We start from the raw sequence: 18,264 nt of genomic DNA on the forward strand, positions 1-18,264 counted from the left end.
CTGGCTTCGGATTCGGAGTGTCGACTTTTTTTTTTAGAGTCGACTCATGGCCACACTGACATGCGCACCGAAAACCTGAGAAGGAGAGAGAGCGAACGAAAGGAGCTGGAGTATTGTTTTTCCGCCGAGGTGCTGTAATCATCAGGAATTAACTGCAAATTGATTCGGTAGGGGTGTCAGGTGTTGAGTTGAGGGTCTTTGTGTATGTGTGTGTGCACTGAGGCCGGAGTGTCCCGAGCTGCAGGATGGCGTTCGTCCGGAAAAAGGAGCGATGCAAGGAGAGGTATTTCACCCTGCACTCTCTGTACACTCTCTATCCGACTTCCAAGCAGCGATTATCCTCATACATCATCGCATTATCCACAGGCCGGAAGTGCTCTGACTTTGCTTTGTCTTTATTCATATTTATCGCACATTTAACCCAGGCCACGAGTGCCAAACAAACTCTAGCATGACAGCACTCATTGTTTCGAGGTTGTTGCCGGAAGTTGTTTGATGAAAGCAGTCACATGAACACTTTACTAATCAATACGGTTTTTTTTCTTTTTTTACCTATTTAACCAAACTCTTTTTGAAAGACCCTTTTGTTAAAAGTTACTGCAATGTTAACCATGTTATTTCAGTACACGTTTTTTGGTATGTATGTACATTAAAGCTGGTATGATGGCAGTAAGTCATGCTTGATAAGATTGATAACCCCTCTTTCTTAGGTTTTCACTGCTGCTCCTAGACTTGGAGGAATATTATTTCGAACAGCACACTGCATACTGGCTGGATGCATTCTCAAACAGGTGAGCTGGCTTAGATGTTTCACCATACACTGCTCAAGAAAGCTGAGATGATGTCCTTCAAATGAGTGATGGCCTGGGAAAAACTCTCACAAGGCCATGTCTTGACATGTTACATGTTCTATGTATAGTTCTTTAAAAAAAACAACAGCAAAGTTTCTCTCTCAAACTAAAATATTTAACTAGTATACACTGGAGCCCCAAAGTCTGAGACCACACTGAAAACACGAGGACGATGTTCTGTTCAATAAATCTTGGAAATAAACACTTGTACAGTTTTATTTATGATTAACCAAAGAAAGGAAACTTTGAGTATGTCTGATATTGAAGGTACACGATTCTGTACTAATCCTAAAGTGGTTTTCACACAATTGTAAGTCGTATTTAATTAGAAACTAATATAAAATAAAAGTTCAACTTGTGGTCTCTAAATCTTTCGATTCCACTGTATCTCATTCACATAATTGCATTTTAAAGTCTGAAAACCCCATTGAGACTTGAGAACTGATTGTCCAAAATGAGTTGCTGTTAATTGGTTATTTTAATATCTAATAAGAAAAAAAAAAAACAGTTGTAATATTTCCTATGCTGAGCATCTTGTTTTTCTTCTTTCGGCTGCTCCCATTAGGGGTCTCCACAGCGGATCATCCGTCTCCACACCCCCCTGTCCTCTACATATGCATCTTTCAACCCAACTACCTGCATGTCTTCCCTCACCACATCCATAAACCTGCTCCTTGGTCTTCCTCTTTTCCTCCTTCCTGGTGGCTCCATTCTCAGTATTCTCCTACAGATATACCCCATGTCCCTCCTCTGCACATGTCCAAACCATCTCAATCTCGCCCCCCTTACCTTGTCTCCAACTACATGCGCTGTCCTTCTAATAAACTAATTTCTAATCTTGTCCATCCTCATCACTCCCATGAAACCTCAACATCTTCAGCTCTGCTACCTCCAGCTCCACCTCCTGTCTTTTACTCAATGCCACTGTCTCTAAACATACAACATCACAGGTCTCACCACATCCTATAAACTTTCCCTTTCACTCTCGCAGATACCCTTCTATCACAAATCACTCCTGTCACTCTTCTCCACCCACTCCACCCTGCCTGCACTCTTTTCTTCACTTCTCTAACATCATGCACTCCAAATGACCCAAATTATTTTTTTAAAACATGGTATTTCATCTCGTTCACTAGTTTTATCAGTTTACTGTTGTTTCTTAGTTCTGGGGAAAACAGTTACTCATTAAGCCAGAAGTTTTATTTTGTTGCCTTGAAGCATTTGAAGTTTTATCCTTTCAGATTTCCTTTTCTTTCTTATGATGATATGATTAAGCAGGAGCGTTGCGCACTTTACTGCACAGCGTTTGCTCTTTAAAACTGACTGCGTGATTAAAAAACACTTTAGCAAGCACATTTTTTTTTTTTTTTCCAGCAGGCTGACTGGTTTTCTTGCCATGTTTGTTGGCTCTTTACCCAGCATAGTCTTTTTGCCGAAAGCCGCAAGCAGGATTATTAAGTAAATAAAAATGTTTGTTTTCCTTAAGCGTCTATCACAGGTGAAGATCACCTTAACTTTGTGATGATAAACTACTGTTGACTAGGCGGAGCAATCATCTTTCCTGGTTCAAAATGCTGTCCATCAGCCAAAACTTAACAAAAAAAACCCCGCACAGCCGATGCACTTCAATAGACACTTTATTTACACACTTACACCTGTGATACAGATTCATACCTCTTTGCGATAAATGTTGAGTCCTGAGTCAAAAAGAGTCCTGAATAAGTGATGAGTGGATGAATTGGGTTACAGACAGCTGGGAAACAGGAGGAACACAATGGACTGGTTTTTCAAATACCTTTCCTGAACTCAAGGACTACTGCTAATCTGTCTGAGTAGCATTTGTGACTGTTGACTATAACAGATCGCTCTGAGGCTTATCATTGACAAAGAGATGCAGTTTAGGCCACACCCACTTCTGGTGCCGGGGTGTCACTCAAACTAAAAAATTTTTTATTCCATGCATCTTTTTGTTTGTTTGTTTGTTTGTTTGCTGGTTTGCTTTGCAGAAATATTCGAGGCTCCTTGAAAATCTGTTCCAAATCAGTCATTTTTGAGCCGGATGAGACTTCAGTGCCTATTTTAAAGGTAAATTCCTATTCAAACCCACACTACAAGTTCAACCATGAAGTCTGAAGTTAAAGATGCTGGCTGATTTAGTTTATTTTTTCTCCTCCAGGTCCCACTGAAAGACTGCAAGCGAATAGAAGCAGTGCAGGAAAACGTGTCGAACCCTTTTAAAGAGTGAGCTTTTTTTAAATTGCAGATTTGTTGTCAGTAAAGATGGAAAACCTCATCAGCTCTCAATTTCATGCTTAAAATGCACTTTGCAATAAAATAGAAGTGAAGCACAGTTAAAAAGTTTTTTTTGTTTGTTTCTTTCGCTCTTTCATTTCCTTATTTTGCAGAACCAAGCCTGCATCTGTGCTTATGGAAACCAAGCAGGTGAGTGTGTGGTTTAGTACATACAGAACATACTGTACATACAGAAAGTCAGTGTGTACCAGCTGCCCGTTTCTGCATTTTCACCATGTGTTTTTGCTTCATTAGGTTTTTTTTATTAAAGAGAAGAATGCTGTTGCTCCCTACAAATATGAAAGGGTAAGCACCTAGGGTCGTGTTTGCTGGACTTCTCTATTTCCTTGTATTGCAGAGACGATAGAAATCTATTGTTCAGTTGTACTGTTTATTATATTTCAAAACCCTGCTTATTGCTTTCTACGCCTTTGTAGTGAAAAAAAAAGTTCAACAACAAAAAAACAGCCATTAATGAAACCCAAATACACTTTAGCTTTGTGGAGTAGCAAAGGGAGGGGGACAGGGCACAGGATGTGAAAGACAAGTATTTCCCTCTTGTTGTTACTTTTACTTTATCTGAAAGACTTATCTAGGTGAAACCTCCCAAGCCTTAGCTTCCTGTAACAGTAGAAATAAAACAGATATGACTATATTTTGATATGTTCTGGAAAAAAAAATTACAATGAAAAAACAAAGGAGCTGCTTATAATTATTTAGTAGGAAACTTTTTGACGTTTCCATAACGTTGCTTGGTGCACAAAATTCTCTTCTCGCAAATATCTGTGCTCACTACAATGTTCTTATCATCAGTTTAGGCACCTCTGATACATTATACATTTGTCCTGCATTTCTATTTTGACCCTGACAGTATTGTATCAATTTATAGTTAGAGTGGTTTTCTATCTTTATGATGTGTTATCAATATTTTCAACCTGCTTATTAGGGAGAAAGAAGTGTCATATTCCAGCTGGAGATGCCCAGTAAAACAGAAGACATTGTCCAGACGTTGCTGCAGGTTTGTATTACAGTTTCTGCAGCTTGATTTAGTTTGCTCGACTATGTTTGCTTTATCAATTCGTTTTATTTTTTTGCAGTTACATCGAGCATCCTTTCTGGACAAGCTGGGGGACCAGACAGCTATGGTTTGTACTATTACACTCAAACTTGCATCGGTCCATTCACTGGCTTGAACTTCTTGAGAAGCAGGGATTTTTTTTTTTAATGACAATAACAATAATGCGTATATGTTACTTTTTATTAGATCGCTGCAAATTTGCAATCAAGGTTGGCGAGAACATCTTTTGATAAGAACAGGTCAGTCATATATTTGCACCACACTTCGGACCTTCGGATATATATATATATATATATATATATATATATATATATATAACAACAAGAACAGAAATCAGTATTTTGTCTCTAATTTGGTCGTGACGTTTCCCAGCCATTTGCCAACTCTCACTTACCAACTGGGAAGGTGAAGCAAAACACGTGTTCTCTGAAACATGAAGCTATTCAGCTACGTTCTTTTAAACTGCAGCTCCTGCTGTACCACATAGTGACATAACACTCGGAGGACAGCGCTATCTCCCTTTGCCCACAAATGTGAGATTGCATATGCTTAAGTTAACTGGTGTTGCTGTAATTGACAGCAGAGAGATTAATGTCATCTGTCCAACCCAAATCCCACCAATCTTAAGTCTTCTGGTCAAGTCAAGAAGCTTTTATTGTAATTTAACTATATATATATAGCTGACGCAGTACACAGTGAAATGAGACAACGTTCCTCCAGGACCCTGTTACTACATAAAACATCATCACAAAACACAGAGCTAAGGACTAAAGTAAATTGTTCTGGCCACATAAAGTGCATCGTGTGCAACCGAGTGCAAACAGACAACACAAGACAGTGTGGGACAGAATCACAACACACAAAATAGCGCCGACTACACTAATACAATTTTGTTAGAAAACGTATAATTTTCTCACTGTTTTGGCCTTCCGTCTGCAGTTAGACAGCGTGGTCAGTCAGCGGAAATGGAGCTTTTTGAAAACGCTCTCCAAAGTGGATAAATTAAAAAATGCCGTTTTTCGCTTCGCAGTGTGGACCAAAAAGGAGTCTTTCGAAAATCACAAAACACGATTCTTATAATATTCGTATGCTCAATACAGGTACGTGAGCATTTTTAGAAGTTTAAAGGTGAATGAGCATCTTCTGGGAAAAGATTGAAAATGGAAGTTTTTAGACGAAAGCACCTTTTTTCACATTTATCCGGATTAGTGTAGCTGTAGCCTCAGGTTTGATTGAGGACCCCAGTTGGACTTTAAGATGACTGCTTTCAACCACATACAAGATTAATATTAATTGATAAATATTGATTAAAATTACGGCACAGCTTTTCTAATGCATGTACATTCATACAGAGTAATACATCATACTTTAATTAGTAATATGTAATTATATAGCATTGTAGGCTGGCTAGTATCGTATAATTACGTGTGTGTGTGTGTGTGTGTGTGTGTGAGTGTGTAGCTTTCAAAGTGTGTCAGAATGGCCACATATGGAGTGTAAGGCTGAGATGGTGACCCCCCTGGTGACTAACCCTGGCCACGTCTGCATCACAGACCACAACCTGTACTTTCAGCCCCTTAATGGTTACCCTGTGAGTCTCCAGTGCAGTATTAGTGAGCTGTTATTTGGTTTCTAATTTTAATAGACTGCTAATCAGTGTGTGTGTGTGTGTGTGTGTGTGTGTGTGTGTGTACAGGAATCAGTGGTGCACATTGGGCTCCACAGTGTCCGGCGCATCTACAAAAGGAGACATGGCCTGAGACCGGTGGTAAGTGTGTGATTGACTGTATGCATGGGTAATTAGTGCAGCTCTATGACCATATAGGCAAAGCTGTGTTCGTTTATCTTTTGATATGGTGTTTGTGTGTGTGTGTTTGTGTTTTTAGGGGCTGGAAGTGTTTTGTACAGAAAATGATCTGTGTTCAGATATCTATATAAAGTTCTACAATACTGAAGACAGGGATGAACTTTATTACTACATCGGCACTTTCCTAGGTTGTGCACGCACGCACACACACACACACACACACACACACATACTCACACCTATTCACCCAGTGTTTTTCAGAATGTCAGTATAAACATTTGTATAAATGTAAATTTTTGAAGGATCATAAAGTGCTTGTATTAGTAGCTTATATTATGAATATTGTTTGGTGTGTTTGAAACAGAGAACCACATAGTGGAGCACACAGCAGAGAGTTACATGCTGCAGTGGCAGAGAGGCCACATTTCCAACTATCAGTACCTGCTGCACCTCAACAACCTGGCAGACCGCAGCGTTAACGACCTCTCCCAGTATCCTGTGTTTCCTTGGGTCCTCAGTGACTACACTAGCCCACAACTGGGTCAGCCTTGTCACACACACACACACACACACACACACACACACACACACACACACACACACACACACAGAGCATGGTTAAAAAATAGCTGCAATAGAACACACATGGGACTTATTAAACTTTTGTTTTCCTTTTATTACTGTTATTACAGTTTCATAACAACATCCTATTTCCAACTCTCAGCCTTGCTTTAGTTTTTATTGGACATTGTTTACTGTTGACACTTGTATTTACGAACTGCCACTGTATTCATAGTGTCTATCCTTTGTTCATCCTAGGGGTCGTATTTACAATGTGCTCAATGTTTTAACACATTCGGCACTGTTTGACTGCATGGTATACAACTGAACATTTTGTATCTGGTTCCGCTATGTTTTTTCCCCCTGTCTAGTCATCTCTGGAAGTTTTTCATGCCCCAGTCACCTCTGGTTGGCTTATTAGGGCACTACATGTACAACTATAATGTTTTTTTTTTTTTTGTGAAAATACTACACAGATATCGAAACTGAATTGCATTAACTGGATATATAAAATGTCATGCCTAGCAGCTTCTCTACAGTTTCCTCGTAGTTGTATATGCACTGTGTTGAGGTCAGAGCTCTATAGCAGGAGATCTTCCAACCGAACCGATGAAAAGCATATTTTCATGCAGCAAAGCATGTGCTTTGTCCATAGGGCCATTGTTATGCTCGAACAGGTTTGGGGAAGGTTGTAGCTTAGTGGTTAAGGCGTTGGATTCTGGATCGGAAGATCTTAGGTTCAAATCCCACCACCATCAAGCTGCTACTACTGAGCCCTTGAGCAAGGCCCCTAATTCTCAACTGCTTAGTTGTAAGTCGCTCTGGATAAGGGCATCTGCTAAAATGCCACAAAAGTTTGGGTCCCTTGAAATGTATTATATAACACGTGTATGTACTTTAAAGCTGGTCTTTAACACTGCGTCTTGATAAAGGAACTAAAGAAGCGATCAGGATAAAATACAGTTCATATCATAAAACAATGGAATTGCATATTTCTACTATGTTTGTGCTAATGTCTTGGTGTGTGCTTGTTTCTGTTAGATCTGCTGAACTCCTCCACTTTCCGGGACCTCAGTAAACCCGTGGGAGCCTTAAACAGAGAGAGATTGGAAAGGCTTCTGGTAAGGACATAACATCCAACTCCTGAAGTTTAATAGCAGGGATTTAATTATGGCTCCTACACCCAGGTGTGAAAACTTCATCCAGATAGTGAAAATTTTAGGCATCCTAAAAAGTCCTGATTAAATAATAAACTTCTCTCTGCCACTTCTGAATCAATAGAGGGAGATTAGTGTTAAAGCCTGCCTTTATACAGCATGTTAAATGCTGTAATACAAAATCTGACTCAAACCACAGAGCTTTAGAGATTGAGCACTTAAAGCTGAACCTTTGCTGCTATATGAACTGTATTCTCCACTTGGGTGATCTGTCCATCAGATGCTCTGATATCTTTAGTAATTATTTGTCTGGCCTAAAAGGAACAATAAGACACATACACTATATCGACCAAAGTATCGGGACACCTCACTTCCTCAAACCTTTACCACAATGTTCTATACAATCACTTGTATAGAATTTCTTTAGATGTGGTAGCAGTACATTTTCCCTTCACTTGAACTTGACACAAAGTGAGCTCTATAAAGATGTGGTTTGCATGAGTTTGGATAGATGAAATGGAAAACCCTCACTCTATATCTGTGCCTGGCTTTACTAATGCCCTTTTGGCTGAACAAGCACAAAGCTCCATGTTGCTTTTTTCAAGTGTTTTACTAGTGTTTGTTTGTGACTAAATTAAATCAATCTAGCTAATTACCCATTAACTGATTGACTTTATTTATTTATTTATTTATTGCAAACAGTGCCAGACTTGAATCAGTGAATGATGGATTTTTAGACATTCAAAACTTGACTCGCCACTATGTTTTGTAGTCTTTATTATTATTATTATTATTATTATTTTTATTATTATTATTATTATTATTATTATTATTATTATTCATGCACACAACTGAAAGGCAGGTCTATAGATCTACATGCATATTTTAGGGAATATGTTGTACAAGTGCCTTTATATAGTAGATGTTTGTCGTCATGCTTGCATGTAACGTGAAGTGTCCACTAGGGGGCAGAAAATGAAAACAAAAGTTTTGCGTTTCACTGCAAAAGAAATTGAGAATAAGATCAATACTACTTACTGTAACCGAGCACGTCCCTCTATCCCTGCTATCTTGCTACACATCAGCACTTGCTTTTGGTGCTTTTTATGCTCAACAATGATCCATTGGAGCGATTTGTGGTCGGATTAAAGAATAATATTAACAATATTACTTTTCAGTCCTTGATGAAATGCAACTTCCCCAGAACAGACTCTCTCTCCAGGATGTTACAAAATCATGGCCAACCTCCTAGTAAAAAAAGTTCATGATTGTATTAAATAGATTGTATTATCACTGAACGGAACCATGTGGTTATGGAGGGAAAATCTAGTCTATCGTATGCTTTATTATTAAAATATAAGTGGCGAAATAAGTTATATTTTAGGCTGCTATTCCAGGAATAATGTGTGTATGCTTGTGTGTGTTTTAATGTCTGATACAGGAGCGTTATAAGGACATGCCTGAACCTCGTTTCATGTATGGTAGTCACTACTCCTCTCCTGGATACGTTCTCTTCTACCTTGTTAGAGTGGGTGAGTCTCACACAGTCTCACAGGCTTCATTCTTCTTACACATTGCTGATTCACACCAGGTGAAGGCTTTGGTTCTTGGGTAGTCTAAATCCTCTCTCTCTCTCTCTCTCTCTCTCTTTCTCTCTCTCCTTTGTCTACTTTGTGATATTTGCTTCTTCTCTGAAGCTCCAGAGCACATGCTGTGTTTGCAGAACGGCCGTTATGACCATGCAGACCGAATGTTCAATAGGTGCCACCATTATACTATTATTTTACCACTTTTTGTCGCATAATTACAATTCTGTTTCTGTTCATTAATCCAAAATGATTGCCTGTGTATAGTATTGCAGACACCTGGAAGAACTGCTTAGAAGGAGGAACAGACTTTAAAGAGGTGAGAGGCCCAGACGTTAGCAAACACTTGGAAACTAGACTAGACATTTTTACATTCAGCAACGTCTGTCTGTCTGTCTGTCTCCGTGTGTGTGTGTGTGTGTGTTCAGTTAATTCCTGAGTTCTATGGAACAGACTGCAGTTTTTTGAAGAACATGCTGGGTTTAAATCTGGGTCGGCGGCAGGGTGGTGGGCGAGTAGGAGACGTGGAGCTTCCTCCCTGGGCCTCAGGTAAGTCAAAATCATCAATAAAACACAGAAGGTATTTGTATCTATGACTTGGAAACCTCTCTCACCGACTCCACTAAAGGCATTGGAAAATATGATGGATCGAGCTGATCATATTTCTTGTGGCAGATTAAGATGTGTGAATGGAAAAACAAGAGAGGATTTTCGTATAAAGTGTAAAGATAGAATTACATGTGTAATTAGTGTGTAATCATATAATGGTTTGTATACAGACTTGTTAGTTATCTCTTTACATTTTCTCTTGAATCCTGTGAAAAACTGTGCTTCCTTATTAATAGGAGTTTGCACATCTTGGGCTACTCCACCATACTCTAACAAACGCAGTAACAATGTTCATTAATTGTTTGACTTCCTCCACTACTTCCCTGTGTGTAGATATGGAAGACTTCCTGCAGAAGATGCGCTCTGCACTGGAGAGTCAGTATGTGTCCGAGCATTTGCATGAATGGATCAATTTGATATTCGGTTACAAACAGAGAGGGAGTGAAGCTGTTGCAGCCCACAATGGTATATATATATATATATATACACACACACACACACAAATATATATTTATGGATTGTACTTGTCGACAAAGATGGCAAAAGTACACATGTCCTTCACTCAAGTTGAAGTACAGATATTCATGTTTTAAAAGACTCTGGTAAAAGTTGAATTACTGACTTAAGTAAAAAAGTAGCCATTATTACTACCTGTTTTAGTGTCACATTGGTAACTGGACCACATTTCATATTAATATATTAATACAAAATAATAAAAAAATTGTGGTATCTAATGAATGTATTCAGTCTGAACAACCACCATATAGAACACAAGCAGAGAAAAGATGATGATGATCAGGAATGTGTCTGTTCTCAGTCATGTTTACATCAAAAAAAAAAAAAAAAATATATATATATATATACACAGTGAGGAAAATAAGTATTTGAACAACCTGCTATTTTGCAAGTTCTCCCACTTAGAAATCATGGAGGGGTCTGAAATTGTCATCGTAGGTGCATGTCCACTGTAAGAGACATAATCTAAAAAAAAAAAAAAAAATCCAGAAATCACAATATATGATTTTTTAACTATTTATTTGTATGACACAGCTGCAAATAAGTATTTGAACACCTGAAAAAGTCAATGTTAATATTTGGTACAGTAGCTTTTGTTTGCAATTACAGAGGTCAAATGTTTCCTGTAGTTTTTCACCAGGTTTGCACACACTGCAGGGGGGATTTTGGCCCACTCCTCCACACAGATCTTCTCTAGATCAGTCAGGTTTCTGGCCTGTCGCTGAGAAACACGGAGTTTGAGCTCCCTCCAAAGATTCTCTATTGGGTTGAGGTCTGGAGACTGGCTAGGCCACGCCAGAACCTTGATATGCTTCTTACAGAGCCACTCCTTGGTTATCCTGGCTGTGTGCTTCAGGTCATTGTCATGTTGGAAGAAAGGAAAGGAGGTTGTTCCCCAAAATCTCGCAATACATGGCCTCTGTCATCCTCTCCTTAATACAGTGCAGTCGCCCTGTCCCATGTGCAGAAAAACACCCCCAAAGCATGATGCTACCACCCCCATGCTTCACAGTAGGGATGGTGTTCTTGGGATGGTACTCATCATTCTTCTTCCTTCAAACACGTTTAGTGGAATTATGACCCAAAAGTTCTATTTTGGTCTCATCTGACCACATGACTTTCTCCCATGACTCCTCTGGATCATCCAAATGGTCATTGGCAAACTTAAGACGTGCCTGGACATGTGCTGGTTTAAGCAGGGGAACCTTCCGTGCCATGCATGATTTCAAACCATGACGTCTTAGTGTATTACCAACAGTAACCTTGGAAACAGTGGTCCCAGCTCTTTTCAGGTCATTGACCAGCTCCTCCCGTGTAGTTCTGGGCTGATTTCTCACCTTCCTTAGGATCATTGAGACCCCACAAGGTGAGATCTTTCATGGAGCCCCAGTCCGAGGAAGATTGACAGTCATGTTTAGCTTCTTCCATTTTCTAATGATTGCTCCAACAGTGGACCTTTTTTCACCAAGCTGCTTGGCAATTTCCCCGTAGCCCTTTCCAGCCTTGTGGAGGTGTACAATTTTGCCTCTAGTGTCTTTGGACAGCTCTTTGGTCTTGGCCATGTTAGTAGTTGGATTCTTACTGATTGTATGGGGTGGACAGGTGTCTTTATGCAGCTAACGACCTCAAACAAGTGCATCTACTTTAGGATAATAAATGTAGTGGAGGTGGACATTTTAAAGGCAGACTAACAGGTCTTTGAAGGTCAGATTTCTAGCTGATAGACAGGTGTTCAAATACTTATTTGCAGCTGTATCATACAAATAAATAGTTTAAAAATCATATATTGTGATTTCTGGATATATTTTTTTTAGATTATGTCTCTCACAGTGGACATGCACCTACGACGACAATTTCAGACCCCTCCATGATTTCTAAGTGGGAGAACTTGCAAAATAGCAGGGTGTTCAAATACTTATTTTCCTCACTGTATATATATATATATTTAAAATGAACACTCTGTAAAATAGTACGGAACATTTAACATATAAATGTACATATAAATTATTTATATGTAAAAATATAATATAATTATATAAATATATATAATATATAAATATATATAAAATTATTATTATATATGTATATTGTGTATTTATATATATTTTTTGTCTTCCTTCCAGTTTTTCATCCTGTAACATATGAGGGTGGCATCGACTGCGAAAGGTCATTCATTGTCATTAATTCCACTTTGTTAATATTGTTTGTGGCTCACTGAGGAGATTTATAACTGTATACGATTTTTAAATGCACATAATCTTCGTTTTCTTGTGTTTGTGTAGCATCGAGGACCCAGATCAGAAAATAGCGATGCTAACCCAGATTCTGGAGTTTGGCCAGACTCCACGGCAACTTTTTACCAAACCTCACCCTCAACGCATCACACCCAGATTCCACAACGTCTCAGCAGGGCCGAGCCTCAGCACGTCACCTGATGACCTCTCACAAGGTTTTGATGCTGAACTCCTAATGAACACACAGGTTATGTAAAGTCCCTGAGGTTCAGTTCAATCAAGTGTGTATTCATGTACAGTACTTTATTCAGGTTCTCCCAGTATGGAATCGTTTGAGGATCTGACCGAGGAAAGTAAAACGCTTGCCTGGAGCAACATGAACAAACTCACATTACAGTCCAGTCACAAGATACACAAAGAGTATGTTTTCTGTATGTTTTTTTTCTTTCCTTAATCTCTGTTTGTGTATGTGTTGTGTTGAAGTCAGTGTCAAATTGTTTCTTTAAGGCCAGTGACAGGAATCGCAGTGACTTTAAACGGGGCGTCTGTTTTTACAACATCTCAGGGTAAAAGATTATCAGTGCAGACACTGAATACAACACTAACTGTTGTTTACTGTGTTACATACAGTAACAATTTCATTTTTTTATATTCTTATATTACAGACTCTACCTTAAAGATGTTTTCTAAAGAAAGCAACGCACTGCAGAGGAGTGTTTCTTTTTCCAACATGGTAATAGAACTCGAACTCTCAGTTACATTGGTATCATGTTTTTTTGTAATGTAATATATTATTCATATTTAACAATTTTGAGCAAATTATTTCATTTTTACCACCATTGCAGTTTTTTTATATTCTACAATAATTCATTGGCTTGTGGTGCATAATGATGAGGATTTCAGGTTTTTCAGGGGTGGGGGTTTTCCCCCTGTTAACTTTTTTTTTTTTTTTTTTTTTTTTTTTTGCTGTTTGTTTTTTACTGGTAGTATTTTTGTTTTGCAATTATACTTTTTTGTCTTGTGTTTTTCATGCTAGCAGGGTTTTGAGAACATTATGTCAAGAATGCTGAACTATTTTATTTAAATGTCTTTTTTTATTATTATTATTATTCCTTTGTCATTTAGTCTTTGTCCTCTTGTGTGATACTGCCTGAAGATAAAACTGTGATTTGTTCTTCATGGGACAATAATGTGTAAGTATCCTCCACAAAAAAATACATTTTCTTATTTCCATCTTAATGGTCAAGCCTACCCAATTATTAAAAAATAATATATAATAATGTATAATGTAAATAAAAGATTTATTAATAAATCTTTTATTGAAATTTTTTACCATTCATCTCCGACATACCCTTAAATCCACTTTCTTATTTTTTTTTAACGTTCTCTGGCACTAGGTACTTTTATTCAATAGCGTACGGCAGAAGGCAGGACACACTCATGGGGCACGATGATGCTGTGAGTCAGGTTTGCTGGAGAGAAGGCCAGCTCTATACGGCATCATGGGACTCCACTGTAAAGGTCAGATTCCTGAGGTCACACAAGCTGCATCAACATATTTTCATAGACATGTTTATGCATATACACTAGCCTGCTTTTCCAAATCATTTATACAGCATGGATGGACAGATAAGTAACTCCAGTGCTTTGGACAGACACTCATCATTCTTAGGGGCTGTTTATTTTTCGTTTAAGACAATAAGATTTAACAAACGTAAAATAACACTGCATTTGCCGCTTTACATTCACCCATTTGACCGATGCAGATTTGATTGTTTATACTTTCTAAAAACATATTTTAGTACTTCTTCTTTCGGCTGCTCCCATTAGGGGTCACCACAGTGAATCATTTGTCTCCATATCCCCTTTGTCCTCTACATCTGCCTCTTTTAACACAACTACCTGCATGTTCTCGCTCACCACATCCAGAAACCACCTCCTTGGTCTGCCTCTTTTCCTCCTACCTGGTGGCTCCATCCTCAGCATTCTCCTACTGATATACCCCATGGCCCTCTTCTGCACATGTCCAAACCATCTCAATCTCACCTTCCTCACCTTGTCTCCAAAACGTCCTTCTCCCTGAAACCGTACCACTCCACTGCCCTCCCTTTCATTCACACACATGTACTCTGTCGTACTCCTACTGACTTTTATTCCCCTTCTCTCCAGCGTGTACCTCCACCTCTCCAGGCTCTTCTCAACCATGCTTCCTACTCTCACCACAAATCACAATATCATCTGCAAACATCATAGTCCATTGACACTCCTGTCTGACCTCATCAACCTATCCATTACCACTGCAAACCTGGAAAGGGCTCAGAGCCGATCCTTGATGCAGTCTAACCTCCACATTGAACCAGTCTGTCGTTCCTACTGCACACTTCACTGCTGTCACACTGTCCTCATACATGTCCTGCACCACCATTACATACTTCTCTGACACACCTGACTTCCTCATACAATACCACAACTCTTCTCGGCACACTGTCGTACGCTTTCTCTAAATCCACAAACACACAATGCAACTCCTTCTGACCTTCTCTTCTCATACTGTTGCTCACCTTTTCTCTCAGCCTGGCTTCCACTGCTCTTTCCCATAACTTCATGGTGTGACTGATCAACTTTATTTCCCTGTAATTACTGCAGGTCGGCACATATCCTTTATCCTGTTAAACAATCTTGTTAAAAACACCCCTGCCATCTCTGCTAAACATCTCCATGCTTCTACCGGTATGTCATCTGGTCCAACCAACTTTTCACTCTTCATCCTCTTAATTGCTGCTCTCACTTCCTCCTTACTAATCCTATCCACTTCCTGCTTCACCATCTCCACATCATTCAACCTTCTCTTTCTCTCATTTTTCTCATTCATCAGCTGTTTAAAATACTCCCTCCATCTTCTCAACACACTCTCCTCACTAGTCAACACATTTCCATCTACATCCTTTATTGCTCTAACTTGGAGAACATCCTTCCCAGCTCGGTCCCTCTGCCTGGCCAATCGGTATAAAATTTCTGATTCGTGATCCGCACAAATCAGAAATTCCGTTGTAGTACAATGTATGGTTTTCCTGTTTTTGTGGGATAAAAATGGGGCCTAGAGACATCAGTTGTTGTTTTTTCTTGCCCAGGTAACTTGTGAATGATTAAAAGGCATTTTGAGGTGGTGACTGATACAATTATAATTTTTTTTTTTATTATAAATTATAATTTATTTATTTATTTTTAAATACAACTGTGGTAGTGGTTAAGACCTTTGCTCAAAGACACAGTAATGGCCACTTGATGGTACTGGGGTTTGAACTCTATCATGTAATCAGAAATCCAACATCCAAAGTCCAACCACCGAGCTACCACTTTGTTTCCAAGCCTCTTTGGTTACATTGATGGATCTGTTAAAACACATTTGTATGCAAAGATTTTAAATACAAATGGGAAAAAAAACAAAACAAACAAACATGGCATTTTTTACAGAAATAACGGACTACAGTGTGTGTATATATAGCCAAACATGTCCAACCCCTACTGTTTACTTGTGTAATTCATGAAAATACTAAAAGAATCCTTTCAGATGTATTTGATCTGAATGAACATATGAGGCAAGCAGAAAGCAGCACTGGTGTAGGTGCACTATTCCATATTTATAGTCTTGTTTCATTTTCTCTTGTATCTCTCTCCTGTTTGCAGGTGTGGAAGTGTGTAGCTGCAGATATTTCTAATAATCAGAGGACACCGTTTTTGCTGCTGGCTGAGTTGGAGCATGAGGCCGGGGTACGTCTTAAACATTTCGTCAGAGACTAATGCTGTAAGATGAAATTCTCACCTCTGAGTTCTATCTGCATGGTTAGGCCAAAAAAAAATATATATATATACCTTTAGCAGTAATGTACACTTTATGGGCAAAAGTATTGGGACAGGTAAGCCATGTGTGGTTTTTCCTCAAATATTTTTTTTGGGATGATGCAATTGTATAGATTGTCTTTGTAGGTGGTAGAAAGGGTATAGTAATATACAAGCATGTACAGTTTTATAGTCAACATTCACTATATGTACAAAGGTCTTAGGGACAGGTGTCCACAAACTTCTAGTGTAGCTTAATGTTGAAGGTGTAACTATTCAAAATATATCACACTCCACTTCCATACTGTAAAACAACATATTAAATAGACATCTCAATGTATATGGATCCTATCTATTTGTACAGGTGAACACAATAGCACTAAGCCCTGCAGGCACACTTTTGGCATCTGGCACAAAAGAGGGCACTCTAAGTGTTTGGGATCTCGCCAGCTTCTCGCTGCTGCATCAGCTCACTTGTCATTCTGGAAAGATCTACCAAGTGGCCTTCAGTCCTGGTGTGTGTAGTTTGTTTGCTGAGAGCATCCTATGCATTGATATGTTTATGTATATACTCTTGCATACTAATGCTGAGAGTTTAAAATATGTATATATTTTTTAATTGTGTGTGTATTATTCAGACAGTCGAAACATCCTGAGTGTGGGTGAGGATTTGTACTTGAAGGTTACTGACGTACAGACAGGCACACTACTCTCTACAGTTCTTGCAGAGGAAGAGCAGAGGTGATGCCCCTTTTACACAACACATTTATTCACTTCATTCATGAATTTATCTTTATATATCTATAAATCTTTATCAGCCAATCATGTGGCAGCAGCACAGCACATGCAATTATGAAGTTACAGGTCAATCTTGTGATTTATTTTGCAAACGCGATCATTAAACATGCTACATAAGCACTTGGCACAGTTCAGTTTAGAAGTGGTAGATTCATAATGTGTAAATTATTAATTATTATCTCTGTCTGTCTGTCTGTCTGTCTGTCTGTCTGTCTGTCTGTCTGTCTGTCTGTCTGTCTGTCTGTCTGTCTGTCTGTCTGTCTGTCTGTCTGTAGGTGTTTTTGTTGGGATGGCAGCAATGTGTTGTCTGGAGGCCAGTCAGGAGACCTGCTCATTTGGAATCTTCTTACTAGCAAGATCACACATAGGATCCCTGCTCACTCTGGTACGCGCACACACGCAATATAAATGATCAAGATCAGAATAATGATATAGTTCCCTGGTGTTTAGTGGTTAGGATGCGGCGCTCTCACTGCTGCGGCCCGGGTTCGATTCCCCGGTCAGGGAACCAACCCCAGCCATTAGGGTTGCACGAGCCTTAGTGGCGGTCCCAAGCCCGGATAAATGGGGAGGGTTGCGTTAGGAAGGGCATCCAGGGTAAAACCATGTGCCAAATCAAACATGCGCTGTGGCGACCCTTAATGGGAGAACCCGAAAGAAAGAAAGGATAATGATATATTTCTATATAATAGATTTCATTATTATCTTGTAATGTACGTAGTCTGTTAAAAACACGTATTTGTACCGAAATATTATACAGGGCTTTCAGATTGGTACACACGTATACTGAATGCAATCCTTTTTACGTGCGGAACAGTTGCAATCAGAGTTAAAATAAATCCGAATAAAAACAATTTATTATTATTAAACTTGAAACCATACACAACAATGCCAGGCATATAAAAATACATAAAAAAAATGCAGTGTCACTTTGG

The 18,264-nt window shown here is 38.9% G+C and overlaps 1 protein-coding gene across 3 annotated transcripts in view; it reads left to right on the forward strand.

Moving 5' to 3' along the window:
- Nucleotides 1-10: 10 nt before the first annotated feature.
- nsmaf (neutral sphingomyelinase (N-SMase) activation associated factor) overlaps nucleotides 11-18,264 on the forward strand; it is a 23,326-nt gene continuing 5,072 nt past the window's right edge. Inside the window, exons 1-30 of one of the 3 annotated variants that reach the window (XM_083542136.1) lie at nucleotides 11-283; nucleotides 711-791; nucleotides 2,858-2,936; nucleotides 3,028-3,092; nucleotides 3,257-3,293; nucleotides 3,399-3,449; nucleotides 4,090-4,161; nucleotides 4,241-4,288; nucleotides 4,408-4,460; nucleotides 5,683-5,812; nucleotides 5,918-5,989; nucleotides 6,108-6,216; nucleotides 6,393-6,569; nucleotides 7,631-7,710; nucleotides 9,188-9,278; nucleotides 9,444-9,507; nucleotides 9,600-9,651; nucleotides 9,761-9,881; nucleotides 10,275-10,406; nucleotides 12,581-12,623; nucleotides 12,740-12,906; nucleotides 12,991-13,111; nucleotides 13,199-13,257; nucleotides 13,357-13,424; nucleotides 13,817-13,884; nucleotides 14,089-14,212; nucleotides 16,379-16,462; nucleotides 16,896-17,046; nucleotides 17,170-17,272; nucleotides 17,605-17,714. In XM_083542136.1, the coding sequence (XP_083398262.1) occupies nucleotides 246-283; nucleotides 711-791; nucleotides 2,858-2,936; nucleotides 3,028-3,092; nucleotides 3,257-3,293; nucleotides 3,399-3,449; nucleotides 4,090-4,161; nucleotides 4,241-4,288; nucleotides 4,408-4,460; nucleotides 5,683-5,812; nucleotides 5,918-5,989; nucleotides 6,108-6,216; nucleotides 6,393-6,569; nucleotides 7,631-7,710; nucleotides 9,188-9,278; nucleotides 9,444-9,507; nucleotides 9,600-9,651; nucleotides 9,761-9,881; nucleotides 10,275-10,406; nucleotides 12,581-12,623; nucleotides 12,740-12,906; nucleotides 12,991-13,111; nucleotides 13,199-13,257; nucleotides 13,357-13,424; nucleotides 13,817-13,884; nucleotides 14,089-14,212; nucleotides 16,379-16,462; nucleotides 16,896-17,046; nucleotides 17,170-17,272; nucleotides 17,605-17,714 (2,650 nt within the window). In that variant the 5' untranslated portion in view covers nucleotides 11-245. Of the gene's footprint in view, nucleotides 284-710; nucleotides 792-2,857; nucleotides 2,937-3,027; nucleotides 3,093-3,256; nucleotides 3,296-3,398; nucleotides 3,450-4,089; nucleotides 4,162-4,240; nucleotides 4,289-4,407; nucleotides 4,461-5,682; nucleotides 5,813-5,917; nucleotides 5,990-6,107; nucleotides 6,217-6,392; nucleotides 6,570-7,630; nucleotides 7,711-9,187; nucleotides 9,279-9,443; nucleotides 9,508-9,599; nucleotides 9,652-9,760; nucleotides 9,882-10,274; nucleotides 10,407-12,580; nucleotides 12,624-12,739; nucleotides 12,907-12,990; nucleotides 13,112-13,198; nucleotides 13,258-13,356; nucleotides 13,425-13,816; nucleotides 13,885-14,088; nucleotides 14,213-16,378; nucleotides 16,463-16,895; nucleotides 17,047-17,169; nucleotides 17,273-17,604; nucleotides 17,715-18,264 lie in introns of those variants that run through there. The other 2 variants (XM_083542137.1, XM_083542138.1) reach the window with 2 other exon arrangements.

This window comes from Silurus aristotelis, assembly GCF_946808225.1.
Source record: "Silurus aristotelis genome assembly, chromosome: 5".
Lineage (NCBI taxonomy): Eukaryota > Metazoa > Chordata > Actinopteri > Siluriformes > Siluridae > Silurus > Silurus aristotelis.